The sequence below is a fragment of the Calypte anna genome, chromosome 2 (genome assembly GCF_003957555.1).
Source record: "Calypte anna isolate BGI_N300 chromosome 2, bCalAnn1_v1.p, whole genome shotgun sequence".
Lineage (NCBI taxonomy): Eukaryota > Metazoa > Chordata > Aves > Apodiformes > Trochilidae > Calypte > Calypte anna.
This window is the reverse complement of record NC_044245.1, coordinates 4,084,207-4,098,720: the sequence shown is the minus strand read 5'-3', so window position 1 is coordinate 4,098,720 and position 14,514 is coordinate 4,084,207. Positions and strand designations below refer to the sequence as shown.

Sequence of the window (14,514 nt, the reverse complement as noted above, 5' to 3'; positions counted from 1 at the left end):
CACATGAACAGTCTGCTCCTGTGTTACTTCTGTTCATGTTCAGCTTCATCTCCATATGGCTCTCCCACAAGGGAGAGAAAGATCTCCTGTGTGTCTACAAAGTAATTTATAAATGCTATCTTAACCTAAGAAATGGCAAATGCTTCCATCTCTATAGCTGCCATCCTCTGTGGCTGTCACTTGTACTGGGCATCCGTGGCAGTGCTATAGCTGTGGCACCATTAGCTCCAAATTAAATGCAGAAATTAACTATTTCTGTTAGTAGGTGAAACTACTTTTTCTTAAAGGGGATGTACATGTGGGCAAATGTGTTTAAATACTTCAAACTCAGGTAGTAATTTTCCTATCTAATTCTCTACTAGGTTCAGGCTCTACAGCAATATATAAATAGGAGGGTGGGACACGAAGAAATAAATCTTGGCCATCAGGGCTCCCTGGAAGTCACTTAGAATATTTAACATTTAGGTGTCCCCTTCTTCTACCTTTATTCTCTCTGTTAACCGCAGACATGAAACTTCAAGCAGGGACAGAACATCTCTCTGGAGCTTTCAAGCCTCAAGCAAGTGAAAGGAGGTTTCTTTCCCCAACCCAGTACTGTCCCAGCAAGCTCAAGACCCTTCAGCACTGCTTTGTACCTCATTCCAAAAGCCAGGACATACAATCCCAACCCTCAGCTTCATCCCATACAGATACCACCCTGCTGGACAGCAGCACAGTCTCTCACATTGATGCAGATACTTAAAACTGAATAACCACACACACACAGAAAATATTAATTATTTTTTATGTTTGTAGGCAACCACAACAGGTACAGGAAGGAATCACTGCCAAGTTGTAATGAGTGGCCAATGTGTTCCAGAAGCTGTTATCCTTATGCTGTGTGGACACAAGCCAACCCATCCCACCTTATCTTGGGGCAGAGATCACTCTTTGACCGCCCCTGTTTTAACACCCAGAAGTTTTGTGTGTCAGGAGACACAATCTGCAAACTATTTAAAGGCTGTTGGCAAGGAGTCTATGCAGACAGAAGGCAGGTGGGAAGCAGAGCATTCTGTATTTACAGTTAGTCTTTCAGAACAGCACTAGAATGACCATTATAATTTTTTTTCCTAAGTAACAAATTTATTTTTGGCATTGTTCATCCTTGAATTAATTTCACCTACATCCAGCCACTGCTGTGAGTACCCAGTCCAAGTTAGTGCTGAGAGGGGAACCCTTGGGGTGGGTCCTTCTCATCTAACCCACAGAAGTTTCTGAGGATGAGATGTTTTTTTACATTTTCTTATTGCATTTTTTTATTCTGTTCCTTTGGGGAAAGTGCAAGCAAATTTAGGGTTTTTAATTAAGGGGTTTCTAAAACACACTAAAGGGAATTTATGTGAATTCTAACAGTGGTACAAAACTGGGAAAGTGCTTGAACAAAACTACTGGAAATACAAAAGCTTCCCTGGAAAAGAGAAAGGGAAGGGAAAAGGGAACAGAAAAGGGAAGGAGAAATGGAAGGCACTTAATAGGAGTAAATAAAACTAAAGAAAGTCAAGAGTGTTCCAAGGTTCCCGTTGAAAAATCAGCCTGGTAACTGTTAGATAGAAAGCAGAAAAAATCCTCCCCTGGAAGGAAAGTCCCCAACCATTTGTAATGGGTCATTGAGTCAAAGCTCATTTCGTGCTCTTCTGGCACAACTCTATCAACACAAATAAAGTCAACAAAGGTACTAAGGGGAAAAAAAAACAATATGGGTATTTCCTACTTTCAGGAGCAGATCAAAGCAAAGATCTGCCCTGGAAAGAGAGGAGAGAAGAGAGAGGAGAGAGGAGAGAGGAGAGAGGAGAGAGGAGAGAGGAGAGAGGAGAGAGGAGAGAGGAGAGAGGAGAGAGGAGAGAGGAGAGAGGAGAGAGGAGAGAGGAGAGAGGAGAAAGGAGAAGAGAAGAGAAGAGAAGAGAAGAGAAGAGAAGAGAAGAGAAGAGAAGAGAAGAGAAAAGAGAAAAAAAAAAGTAAAAAAAAAAAAGAGAGGCTCATAAGTTGAAAAGTTGATAATTTAATGTACTTGGTACTCACCTCTGCATTTGAGAAGCAATATAGAAGAGCAACAACAAAGCCCTAGGAGGGGGAAGGGTACAGAGAAAAAAGTTAACCATCAGAATTGGAAGCATAGAATCAGAAAAAGACATAATTTGCATTAGAAATTAGAGTTAAGCAACAGAAGTGTCTATTTTTTATTGTTCTGTAAGAATTTTTCATAATAGGATTAAATTCTTCAGTGAACTGGTGACACTACAAGTATATTATTGCCTTTCTATGGAGACACTCAGGGCTAACTTACTGTTCACTGTAACCTACAAGCAAGTTTTTCCTCACGTAAGGCAATAGGGACCTCTGTCTTATTCTAGTATATATGTTTAGTAGTATATTTATATGTGTTTTCAACAAATAATACCATGAATAAGCTGTTGTTGGATACAAAAGAAAGAGGAAGAGGAAAGATCTCAGGTCTCAGGTATTTATTACCATGTCTACCATACCCAGACCTTGGTCCTCTTAAATCCAAAATATGTCTCTGAGCAGTGGTACAGCAAAATAAAAGAAGCAAAGAATTATTAACCTGATGGGTTCATTACTGCTAAAGGGCAGAACAAGTTGCTACGAGTTGCTGTTTCCTTATTTTTTCTTAATCCTCTTATCATCACCTTTATTATATGTGGAATTTGTTTCAATCAGTTCACCTTAATCCATGGACTGATCTTGCTGGCACTCAATCACTGTTATGCCATAAAAGTAGATGTTTTTTGGGGTTTTTTTGTGATTATTAATATGAAGTTGGAGTCAGAACTCAAACCTGTTGTGAGATTTCAAACAAGATAAGGGAACAAACAGCAGGAAGAGCTCACAAAGGAGTCAGCTGGAATGTGTGTTGAGTTGAGAGGCATTATTAACACCTGCTCTAATAACCAACCTAAAATGTAAAACTCCTCAGAGTTTGGTGTTTCAGCCCAGTTCTTTGAGGACTCATAAATTTTGGCCAACTTACCTGAAAAGAACCCAAACCCAACTCAATATAAAGACGAGCTTCCAGACCAGTGCTTTCTGGGAAAAATGCAAATACAATGTAGTGCACTCCAAAGAGGGGAATCAGGAGTAATGTAGATTTAGCAAGTCTCCTGGCAAACCAAGGATTGAAGAAGAATGAGATACAGAATTAGTGATAACAGCTGCATGTTGAAACAGCTTTTAACACAGAAAAGAGCTCCATAATGGTGATAATTACACCCAACAGAGGGATGGAAAGATTACATTTCACCAGTCCCATCAAAACCTGGTAAGCACAGATGAACAAATCAACATGTAAGTTTTCTGGACTGGCCTTTAAGGGATCTTCACCCTCTTATACAGGCAGAAATAGGAGCATCAAACTAAGTACTCTGATCTACTCTCCTGGGACTGATCTCAGTCACACAGATGTATCTTCTATGTAAGTGTCTCACCTTCCAAAAGTGTCACTGGAGATCTAATCAACACTGCCCAATTTTCTTGCTTTAAGTGGAGTAAAAGACACTGATGATGCCCTAAGTTATTCCAGTTGGCCTTCAGCTGAGTCCAGAAGGGTCAGATAGGTCCAGAGGGTTTAAGCTAAGTCCTTTGCCATAACTAACAGCCATACCCAGGTATCTTAGGATGAATGAAATAGCTCCCTAGAGTCTTTTGATGGCACTGATGAGATTCCCATTGACAGTGAAGAGGATTGTGAGCAAGAAGGACCAGGTTCAGTTACCAGAACATCATCATCCTGTTACTGCTAAGAATTTAAAGGACATTATGTGCAACTTTCTGTGGCTGTTTATGTGGAAAGGACTGGAAGCAACATGGATGTATTGGCATTTAGTCTTTACAGTTCCAGGCTGAGTGCTGTTGAAGCTGTAATATTTCATATTTTACTTTTTTCATTGTGCCCATTGCCATCCCCCCCCCAAATTGTCCCCCTAAGGGAGAAGTTGTGAGTTGTGATATATGGGATTTGCATTGTTAGTCTGGGGATTTGTCTTTCTCTTAGTAAGGAGCAGAGCATTTTGTGCTGCTCCCCATGAAGCATCTCTTGTAGCAGCAAGAATGTGTCAATGCCCAATGACTCAGAAATACTTACACAAAGTGGCTTGAATGGCTCCCTCCTCCCTCTTGAGATTTCAATTTATGTACTAGAATTCTGATCACATTAATGAATATAATAAAGTTAATCTGAAAAGACAAGACAAAATCTGTGAATTTAGCAGGATTAAACAAATCAGGACATATCTTCAGGTGACACAAATGAACTAAAAATCCCCGGTCACAGGAACTGCACTCCTATAAACCACTGTAGATCTGCTCTCAGACCAAACCAGTAGCTTTAGAAACAGTTTTCATTTTTCCCAACAATATATAATTATACGTGAAGTTATGCTGAAAGCTATGTTGAATTCATAGAGACCTCCATATTTCAACCTAATTTTATGTCTTACATTAACTCTTTGCATTTGCCAGCACCTTGAAGATTTTACATGATGTAAACATTCTCCCCTGTTCCCTTCATTGCTTATGGCAGGATGGTAACAGATAGAGTTCTAAATGGCATACTGTTCCTAACTGAATTTAGGTGGAATAAACACATGTAAGTTTACATCCTGAGAACTAATTTCAAAAATATACTACGTAAAATTATCTATATGTATTTGTAGCAGGAGGAGCCATTCTTGCTCCTGAAGCTCGACGAGCTGCTGGTCTCTTCCAGCACTCCAGCCACCACACAGCACTTCCAGGGTAGAAGTGTAGCAGGAAGAGCCTTTCTTGCTCCAGAGGCTCGACAAGCTGCTGGCCTCTCCATGCCTCGCACCAGAGCAAGCTGAGCTTGCCTCTGTGGGTGTGTGTCCCACCTTTATTGGCCCCCTGGTCTTGCTCATGCCCAATAGGGGCCTGTCCTAATCAGGCACAGGTGGACTCACACCCACTCACTGGCAATTCAAGGCACCTGGTTGATAATGTCTCTCTACATGTATTTCTTGCACTAAACCAGCTTCATATTCTAAGAATCTTGTCAGTAAGGATTATCTTTCTTCAGAACTGCTTAACAGAGATGCAGACACAACTGTGGTATATGGAATGGAGGTATCAAGCTGATTACATCCTAGCATAACTCCAGAAAATATAGGATTTACCCTTTATGATGTAATTTAGGGCATTACGGGAGGAAAATTAAATAAAAACCAAAAAAACAACTAAACCACAAAAGCTACAGCAAAACCTCATGTCATACAATTATTTTGAGCTACCATGTCCAGTTCTGGAGTCCCCAACATAAGGAGGACATAGAAAATGTCCAGAGAAGAGCCACTCAAATGCTCAGAGGGCTGAGCACCTCCCTGGGAAGCCAGGCTGAGGGATTGGGGTTGTTCAGCCTGGAGAAGAGGAGGCTCCCAGGGGAGCTCAGAGCAACCTTCCAATATCTGAAGGGGCTCCAAGAAAGCTGGGGGAGGGCTTTGGACATGGGGGAGTAGGGAGAGGACAAGGGAAATGGGTTAAAACTTGGAGAGGGGAGATTGAGGTTGGACATGGGGCAGAAATTCTTTGTTGTGAGGGTGGTGAGACCCTAGAACAGGTTTCCCAAGGAAGCTGTGGCTGCCCCATCCCTGGAAGTGTTCAAGGCCAAGTTGGATGGGGCTTAAGCAACCTGGGCTGGTGGGAGGTGTCCCTGCCCATGCAGTGGGGTTGGAACAAGATGAGCTTTAAAGTCCCTTCCAAACCAAACCATTCTATGATTCTTTATTATTCTATTTACAATCCAGTGCAAAGTATGTGCTTTTCTCCCAGCTTACTGAAAGGGGACACTGACTTACTTTCATATTCCAAAAGATGCTCAAGACAAAATAAAAGAAACTTACTAATATGCTTAGCATAATGGGGCCTTTAATGATCCACAACACGATTCCATTTTCATCATCATCCCAACATCTGCAATGATCAAACAAAACCAGTTGTTATCTATCCTATGTGAGCTTTCCACACCATGAGAAAATGTTTCTGTCACAGAACAGTAAAGTGGTGGACACTCAGTTTTAAATCCCTATTTAAAGGCCTCTGCCAGCATTGATACCCTAAAAGCTTCTGTGCAGCAGAACTTAAAGGAAGTTTACTCAGCAGGAGGCAAGGGTTGGAGAATCAAGGCAAAGTCAAGAAATGTACATTTGTATTTGCAGGTTTCTTTCCTGCTCTTCTTTTATAAAAATGACTGATTTATGGTGTGCAGATCAGAGGTTTAACTATAATGCATCCACAAATACAATGACTTTGGGGTCATAAGGAAAGCAGGGAAGAAAAATCCACACCCCAGATAAAGGTATCCTGGAGGGAGAGAACAGACTGGGGGTTTAGTCCTTGTTTTGAGGCTATGCACATATTTAACATCAAAACCAATTCAGTTTAACTCACTCCAGTCAAGTGCCTTGGTTATATCATGCTAACTTATATCATGTTCCCTCTTCCTGAAAGAAGAAGAAAGAAAGATAGGATGTGCCAAATGTAGTGGATCATAGGATGTACTGCTTTTACATCACAAACCTGAGTCCTGAGCAGGTAAGTGTAAAATAATATCTTTCATTCATGTGAAATTACCCTAAAGCCTCCAGGGCAGCTTTTAATAAATAATCACCTACATTAGACATGGCATCCATATTAAAACATAAAAATAAGAAAATAAAATAAAAGAATCAAAGAACTGAATGGAAATGGAAGAAGAAACTACTTATCAGGATGTAAGAATTTGTTTGGGAAGTACTTATTTGGAAAGATTAGAGTTAGTAGTTTATAGCTGATGTTAAGCAGAAGTAGTGATTTTCTTAAAATAATTATTTCAAGTATTAACATAAGGAAAACAAATGAAATTTCAATACTTACTCTGATACTATTAGTCCATTAAAATTAAAGTACTAAAAATTATTTTCTGACCTGTTATGAAGTTTAAAGCTTAGAGGAGCAACTTGGGAACAAACTTTTTTTTTTTTATTCTGTTTTCATCTCTATTTTTTTCCCTGTCAGCACATCAAAATCCAATGTAAAATAAGACAGCCTTGATTCTCTTACCCAAGCTCTGACATACCCAGTATTTTGTCGATGGATTCTTGTGAAGACCCAAGCAACTATCACAGCACTGGGAGCTCCTGGAAAAAGCAACATGGAAACCAATTGGATTGGTTTGAGTGCCACATCCCATGGGAACTTTGTTACAATAAATTTCACAGTTCAGCAGATTGGGTGCACATTAGAGTTCAGACAATGAACCAGACAATTTAATATAACTTTATGAAAGAAGTTAACTTGCAGTTCAGGGAAAGAGAAAAAAAAAAAAAGACCAAAAAAAAAAGGTCAGGAGAATGAAATCAAAACGAAGGACAACGAGGGATGCTGTGAAACTGTTTTCAGAAATAACAGCCAAGAATTACTTGGAGGTTTGGGTATGAATTACAAGCACTTGTAAAACTGGAAGAAGCACTTGTCTTTCTAGAGCTCTTTTATTTTTTGAATTGCAGCCAGGATATAACTCTTTCAGCACTAGCTGGAAGAGTTCACACTTATGCCTTGAGGAGCCATCAACTGATGAGTGCCCCATGAACATTTAACTAAACACAGGAATTAGAGATTTCAACACTCACTTTCTCATTGTTTATCCTTCTGCATTTTTGGCTGAGTAGTTTTTTCCTTTTTTATTTTTTGGTTTTGTTTAATTTTATATTTTTAAAATTTGTTTTTAAGTAAAATTACAATTTAAATTTTTAAATTATTTAAAATTAATTTTTTTTAAATTAATTTTGATTTTAATTTAAACAGAATTACAGTAGATTACAATTCCTTTTGTTCTCTTTCTGTAATATGGAAGTTCCAAAGCCTAAGCAACTTTCAAAGGTTCCGTAAAAGGGACTCTAATCAGAAGCAGGTGACATTTTCACTAATCAGTCTATAGAAACATAGGTTAAATCATTTAAGTACCATTTGAAATCTGTACAAAAGGCCCAGAACTTGTTCTTTCTACTTTTAGACCTTTGTTCAAGACCTTTAAGTTGGGTCCATTTTCAGTTCAAGTTGTCACCTAGTTAATGGAATGTCACCTAGTTTAATGTCATCTAAAACCTGAGTTGACCCTAATATGTCTCTCACTTTCCACTGGTTAGAGATGGAGATGAGGAATACTGCCCTATTAATTGAGGTGTTTCCTTTGTTATCATAAGTTACCTGTGATTAATCAAGCTCTAAGTATCTACTTTCATGCAGTCATAATTGGAATAACTCAGAATCAGCATCCTCCTTATAAAACTCAGACTTTTTGAATTTAAATACGTTTTTTAAGGTCTGAGAATATGAAGATGGAGAATAAATTACTGTTTACCTCGGGATAATTTGGATTTCAGCATGCCAGAAGTGTCAGTTTAATCACTCAATTTACCTGTTTCTCTTTTAGAGTAACCAAGGTGAGGTACAAGAATACCTGGAAGCCATGATAAACAATGCTTTGCAGTGCAAGAATCTTTATATATTACATGCACATATTCTAACAATCAGAACTAATTTTATATACTCAGAGGTTCCCTAGAGCAAGAAAGTCTTAGAAAGAAAAAGAAAAAAAAGATAATTTATTGATTTGGGGCCTGAACTTACATGATTTATGAATAATCTATCCAATACTGCTTACTAAAAGCAAACTGTCAACCTAAAATTAATTTCATTAATTACTCTAACCACATGAAATTAATTACAATCACAAGGATGAGAGCTGCAGTCTTTCAGGTAGCCTTATCATAGGGCTTTGTGTAATCCATCCTATCACTTCCAAAGTTCTGAAAGGTGTAAGTATCTAACAAGACAAAAAGACAGTATAACTGTATGGGTTTGATGTAGTAGTACTGGGTGATGGGCAGCTTTTATCAGAAAGGACATTTTATTTCAGGACAAATATTTTATCCAGTGCTGAAAGTAAATGGAAGTACTAAAAAAACAAAACAAAACAAAACAAACAAACAAACAAACAAAAACTAAAAGAGGAAAAGAGTACTAACCCCAGCCAGTATATATGAACCACCAGACATACTGCTTGTCTGAAACAAAGGTCAGCAAAAGCAGTGTTTGCAGGTATATCCCTTCTATAAGGAGCCAGAAGAAATTGGCTAAAATACTAAACTGGAAAAATGCCACAGCAGCCTTACAAGCAACCTGGAAATGCAGAGAAAGACAAAAGTTTTAGGGTTACTCTCCATCCTATTCGTTTTCTCTATAAGCACAGAAAAAATTCAATGTTACCATACAAAAATGAAGAAATTGTTATGATCTCTGAATAGGTTTGGGATTCCACCATTTCAAATTATATCAGAGTTGTTGTGGTTTTTTAGATTTTGGGTTTTTTTGTTGGTTTGTTTGGGGTTTTTTGGTTTGGTTTGGGTCTTTTTGTTTGATTGGTTGGGTTGTTCTGGGTTTTTTTGGTTGTTTGGTTTGTTTTGTTTTTAAAGAGCAACACTGCCTCTCTTTTATAGATTAATTTTTTTCCTGACAGAAATTACAACAGCTCTGTCTATACTGAATAGCTCTGTACCTTCTACATCAAAGCTGAACACAGCCATAACACTTGGTCTTTGGATTTCTCTAGTATTGTTTGCTTAAAATTTCAGTTTGTCCTGGTTTGGGCCAGGATAAAGGTGATTTTCTGTCTTGTACTTTTGCTTTTAGCTCAGTCTCTTGTAAGTAGTTGCACTTGCCAAAATTAACAGCAAGTTTCTCAGACAGTGTGTGCTTCTAGGACTGATAACACTCGATGTTTATAGTTTCTGCTAGAGACTGGTGTGCAGAGCCAAGGACACTGCTCAGCTCTGAAGAAAACTTTTACCATCCAGGAGGAACAGACAAGATAGATTCCAGAATTGACCAAACAGAGTATTCCATCCCATACACCTCATACTCAGGATAAATTTGAGGCATCACGAGGGCCAAGCCAGATTTCCTGCTTCCCTTCCTTCACCCGGCATCCTGGGAGGATTCCATCCCTTCCTCTGCCTGTGCTCCTGATCCATCCCAGCCTGAATCTCTGTGTTCCTGCCTCCAGCTCCCAACTGCTGCTGACCCCAGGATTCCAGCCTGGACTTTCCCAGGGCTGCCCTGCAGCCTCGGGGGTGACGTGAGAGTTGTTGGGGGAAAGGGGGGAGGAACCTGGGATCAATTTTCCTGTATATTTGTATAGATTTAGTCATTTTTCCTATTTATCATTCCTGTTTCATTAAAGTTGTGTAGTTTAGTTTCCAACCCCTCAGTCTCTCTCCCTTATTCTCTCTCCTTTCTTTATCAAGGAGGAGAGGGAGATTAATAGGCAGCATCTGTTATTGGGTTTAATTGCAGGGCCAGTGTTAAACTGTGACACAGTTCTAGGGAATTAAGAGAAATGGGATTAAGAAATCTCCATGTTCTCCTCCAGGTAATGAATGAAGTGTTAAGGGTAGGAGAGAAGGGGAAGTTTGGTACCGTTGACATTAGGCAGTGGTCCATAGTTTCATCTGCAAACAAAACAGCATCCTTGGTGAACACAGCAACTGCTCTCAGGATGAAGGAGACAAACAGGTGCATGTGTATGTAATTCCGTGTACAGTGGAATTTTCTGACATGGAAAGAGAAAAGAAAGATTGGTCCTCAAGAGAAATTTCCCATGGCCTCATGAAAATTTGAAGAGGAATACAACATGAGTACAGACACCTTCCAAAGAAAATAAATCATCTGGGAGGGAGCCAGGCATAAGGGAGCAGAGCAGTTGTTACTGTTTAAGCCAGAAAAAGATCTGGGATAATTATCCTTGAATCCACACACATTGAAAGGAGATGCCAGAAGCAGAATGTAACTCTGGGGCTCTGGGGCTTTTTAGCAATAAAACCTTTTAATTATTCTACGGAACATTTTTGGTTGAAGAGTCTTGCAACAGACTCTTCAGCCCCTTTCTGGCTATCATAGAAGACAATATTGAATGGGTGTCAGTCTCATGGTGTGGGTTGGCTGCATTCTCTTCAACTGCGTTAGACTTATGAGGAGATGCTGAGGAAATGGGAGTTGTTTAGCCTGGAGAAAAAGAGAGGAGACCTTGTCACTCCCTACAGCTACCTTAAAGGAGGTTGGAGCAAGGTGGCTCTTACTCTCCTTTGCAATAGAGCAAAAGGAAACTGCCTCAAGTTGCACCAGGGGAGATTTAGATTGGATATTAGGAGAAATTTCTTCACTGAAAGGATTGTCAAGAACAGGCCCAGGATACCCAGGGCAGTGATGGAGCCACCATCTCAGGAGGGATCTAAAAGCTGTGTAGATGTGGTGCTGAAGGACATGGTTGAGTGGTTGGGTAAAGGTCTTCTCCAACCAAAATGATTCTATGATTCTATTTCTCTAGATTATCTTGTTCATAGTTTTACCTTAAGCTGAAGAAATTTCCTTCAACTTTTGGACATATCAACCTCCTGATCCTGGGTTCATCTGTAAGTTACATGAATTTTAACACTCTCAGCCCCCTCCAGTTAGGAAGCCACCTCCATGCTCTGCACTCCTCTCTGCAGAGTAAATTCAAAGCTTTTGTCTAAGTGGGCTGGAACCAATCAAAACTAGGATCCATTTCTTACTATCTGACATCACCAAACAGGACATTTAATTTTTTTTATATCTTTTTCTATAGCTCCCAGTTGGAAGCAATGGTCTTTCATAGAAGGAACAGTCAGTTTAGAGTTACTTCTGGTTCAGGGTCTTGAAACTCAGTTGCTGCAGAACATGTCCTGCTCTGCACTGGAGAAATAGGCATCTTATATCAAATTGTGATAACAGGTTGGAGGATTTCCACTGTATGGTGTCATTAAAGAGATTAAGACAGACTGCTCTGGCAGTTTTATTGTTTTAACATCTTCAGAGAAATAGCACAATATGAATAGAGAAAGATCATTGCCATCAACAGTATTATGCCTAGAAGGATTTGAAAATAATACCAAAAAATCCCACAAAGCAAAAAAACAAAAGGTTTGAGGGGAATTAGAATGAGGCTGTCTTAAGACATCCTGAAATAGAAATAATTTTGTATTACCTGAAGGCAGCAAAGATAATTAGAGCTGTAATGAGTGAAGTCACTGATGCTGCATAGCCAGCAGTGTAGACATGCCAAAATGCAGAGTAATATGATTTCTAAGAGAAAAAGAGAACACAGACCAATGCTGGTGGTTATGCAGCATGCCCACTTGTGTCCTTATTGCACTAACATCCATTTCCCCTTTCTAATCCATCCCATCACCTCTGTGCTTATTTGCATGCTGGATATCTGCTTCAGATTTCTCCTTCCATTGCTAACACATCTTTTTTCTGAATGCTGCTAAACCTCATATATGAGACAAGTTTTAAAGCCCACAGGCTCATCTGCCATAGTGACCCCTTTGAATATGTTTACTTTTTTGAGTAAATACATTCTGTCCTGTAGATATAGCAAGACTCCAGGGCACTGGAACCTGCTGATGGGTGATATGTGAACCCATCACTTTAAACTTGGGCCATATGTAATAATTATCAGTTGTGATAAAAAGCTGTAAGCAAAAAATAAGTGAAATATGCATTTAGCAAGTGAGTCAGTCACATGGTGTTGTAGAGATTAGAACATTAAGGCCAAGAAAATAACTTCATTTTTAATTGTTTGGATAAAAAATTAATCTGCTGTATACTGTAACACTTTAATTCTTTATAGTTCATTATCTATCTTGCATTTAAGCGTCCCATGTCTTAAGAAAAATGAAGCATGTTTACACTGCTTTACCTATGCAGATTTTATTCTGATCCTCTAAAAGATCATCTAATTATCTAAAATCCCAAGAAACTAAATTCTCTGAATCCAGACAAATTTTCTCCTTGAAAATGCAATGGACAATTTGTTCTCTACTTGATCCAAGCTATGTTTATCCAAAAGGCAACAATTCTAGGTTGAGACAACAGATTAGCAATTTTAAGTAGATCCATAAATAAATCATGTAAACCTGACAACCCAGGGAACATCCTGCTGTTTCTGGAATAGTTCTAATCTTGTATACAATGTTTTCAAAACACAGGTGAAAATTAGAGAATAGGTTCTTTAATTGCACAATGAAGACTGCCACTGCATTTTCTCTCTCTTTTGATAAGTAGCTCAAAAAACAACTATATGCAGAGTAGATCATGAATCTTCACTGAAAATACAAAAACCAAAACAAGTGTTTCTTGTATGTGATGCATTCTTATCCTGGGGCCAAGTATGATGGTGAAATTTAAATCATCTGAAGATGTGGGTTACAAAAAAATCCACTGGAGTCTATTTGAGTATCTGCAATAATAATCAGACAGGAAAAACAGAGATTCACTTCCTACTCCATTGAATCCTATAATATAGTATGGAAATATTCCAAGAGGCACCCAGGGGTTCACTCCTAAAGATGTGCATTGACCATCATGCTGTAAAATAATGGGATCTTTCTGAGTCAAAGAAAATCTGGAAAAACAAACCAGATAGAGGGATCCAGAGGAATTTTCCCTGAAAAATTCCCCCCTGACAGGTTGGTAGTTGTTCCTCACAAGAGAGGTGCATGGGAAGGATTCTAATCACTTTTATCAGAGAACCTAAGCCTTCCTTGGGCAGAACAAGTGAACTAATTATCCATCCACTCATTAACACCATGAGGAGAAAATCAAACAGAGAGGAAAATGCTACCTGCTACTCTCTATTTTATTTAGAGCCTAATTTGTTAAACAAGCTCTGAATATACCTAAAAGGTTAAAGCTTAGCACTGAGGATGGGTAATTACAGGGTTCTGACAAGGCTCAGCTATGTGGCAGCATCCAATTCCTCAGCACGCTCAGAAGAGGATGCTCTGGAGAGCCCAAAAACAGGGAATAAAAAACCCACCTGATCCTCAGGCCCTTTGCTGGAACCTTCATCAAATCCACAGGCAATGGTGTATGGTGGGAATGGTTCTGACCAAAATGCTTCTTGAGTACAGTTTCTCTGAAGGAAACCTTTGGTGGTAAAATATATTAGAGAGTGAATTATGGGGGGAGGAAGAGGGATTTAAGTTTTGGCAAGAAGCAACACATTTTTATTCTTATTTTAATTCTTCAGTTAGGGACTTGACAGGTCTAGTCATGTTCAGCATGATGAGCTACAGAGTTGCAATATTAGATATATAACTAGAAAAGCTGGGAGGTGTTCCCATTCATTTCAAATGCAGTAGAAATTCTTCATTTCTTATAGGAAATTCCTTCTGTAAATGCACTCTTCAGTACAAAAGAAATCATCTTATGGAGTATGTCCTGCAATTACAGCATGATTTGTGCTTTTGGAAAAAAATCTGATCTGGCTTTGAAAGCAGATACAATTTTTTAACTTTGTCTTACTCTGACTGAAGGATTGGAATAGATGACCTCAAGAGGTTCTTCCTAACATTAATTATTTTATGACTGTATGAATCATAGATT

The 14,514-nt window shown here is 38.9% G+C and overlaps 1 protein-coding gene across 1 annotated transcript in view; it reads right to left on the bottom strand.

The window, feature by feature from the left end:
* LOC103536108 (vasoactive intestinal polypeptide receptor 1) overlaps positions 1–14,514 on the bottom strand; it is a 30,118-nt gene that overhangs the window by 930 nt on the left and 14,674 nt on the right. Inside the window, exons 4-12 of the mRNA XM_030445790.1 lie at positions 13,946–14,055; positions 12,110–12,207; positions 10,525–10,657; positions 9,075–9,228; positions 7,124–7,184; positions 5,910–5,979; positions 4,139–4,230; positions 3,029–3,158; positions 2,059–2,100 (exon numbers count right to left, since the gene is read on the bottom strand). Of these exons, the coding sequence (XP_030301650.1) occupies positions 2,059–2,100; positions 3,029–3,158; positions 4,139–4,230; positions 5,910–5,979; positions 7,124–7,184; positions 9,075–9,228; positions 10,525–10,657; positions 12,110–12,207; positions 13,946–14,055 (890 nt within the window). The remainder of the gene's footprint in view (positions 1–2,058; positions 2,101–3,028; positions 3,159–4,138; positions 4,231–5,909; positions 5,980–7,123; positions 7,185–9,074; positions 9,229–10,524; positions 10,658–12,109; positions 12,208–13,945; positions 14,056–14,514) is intronic.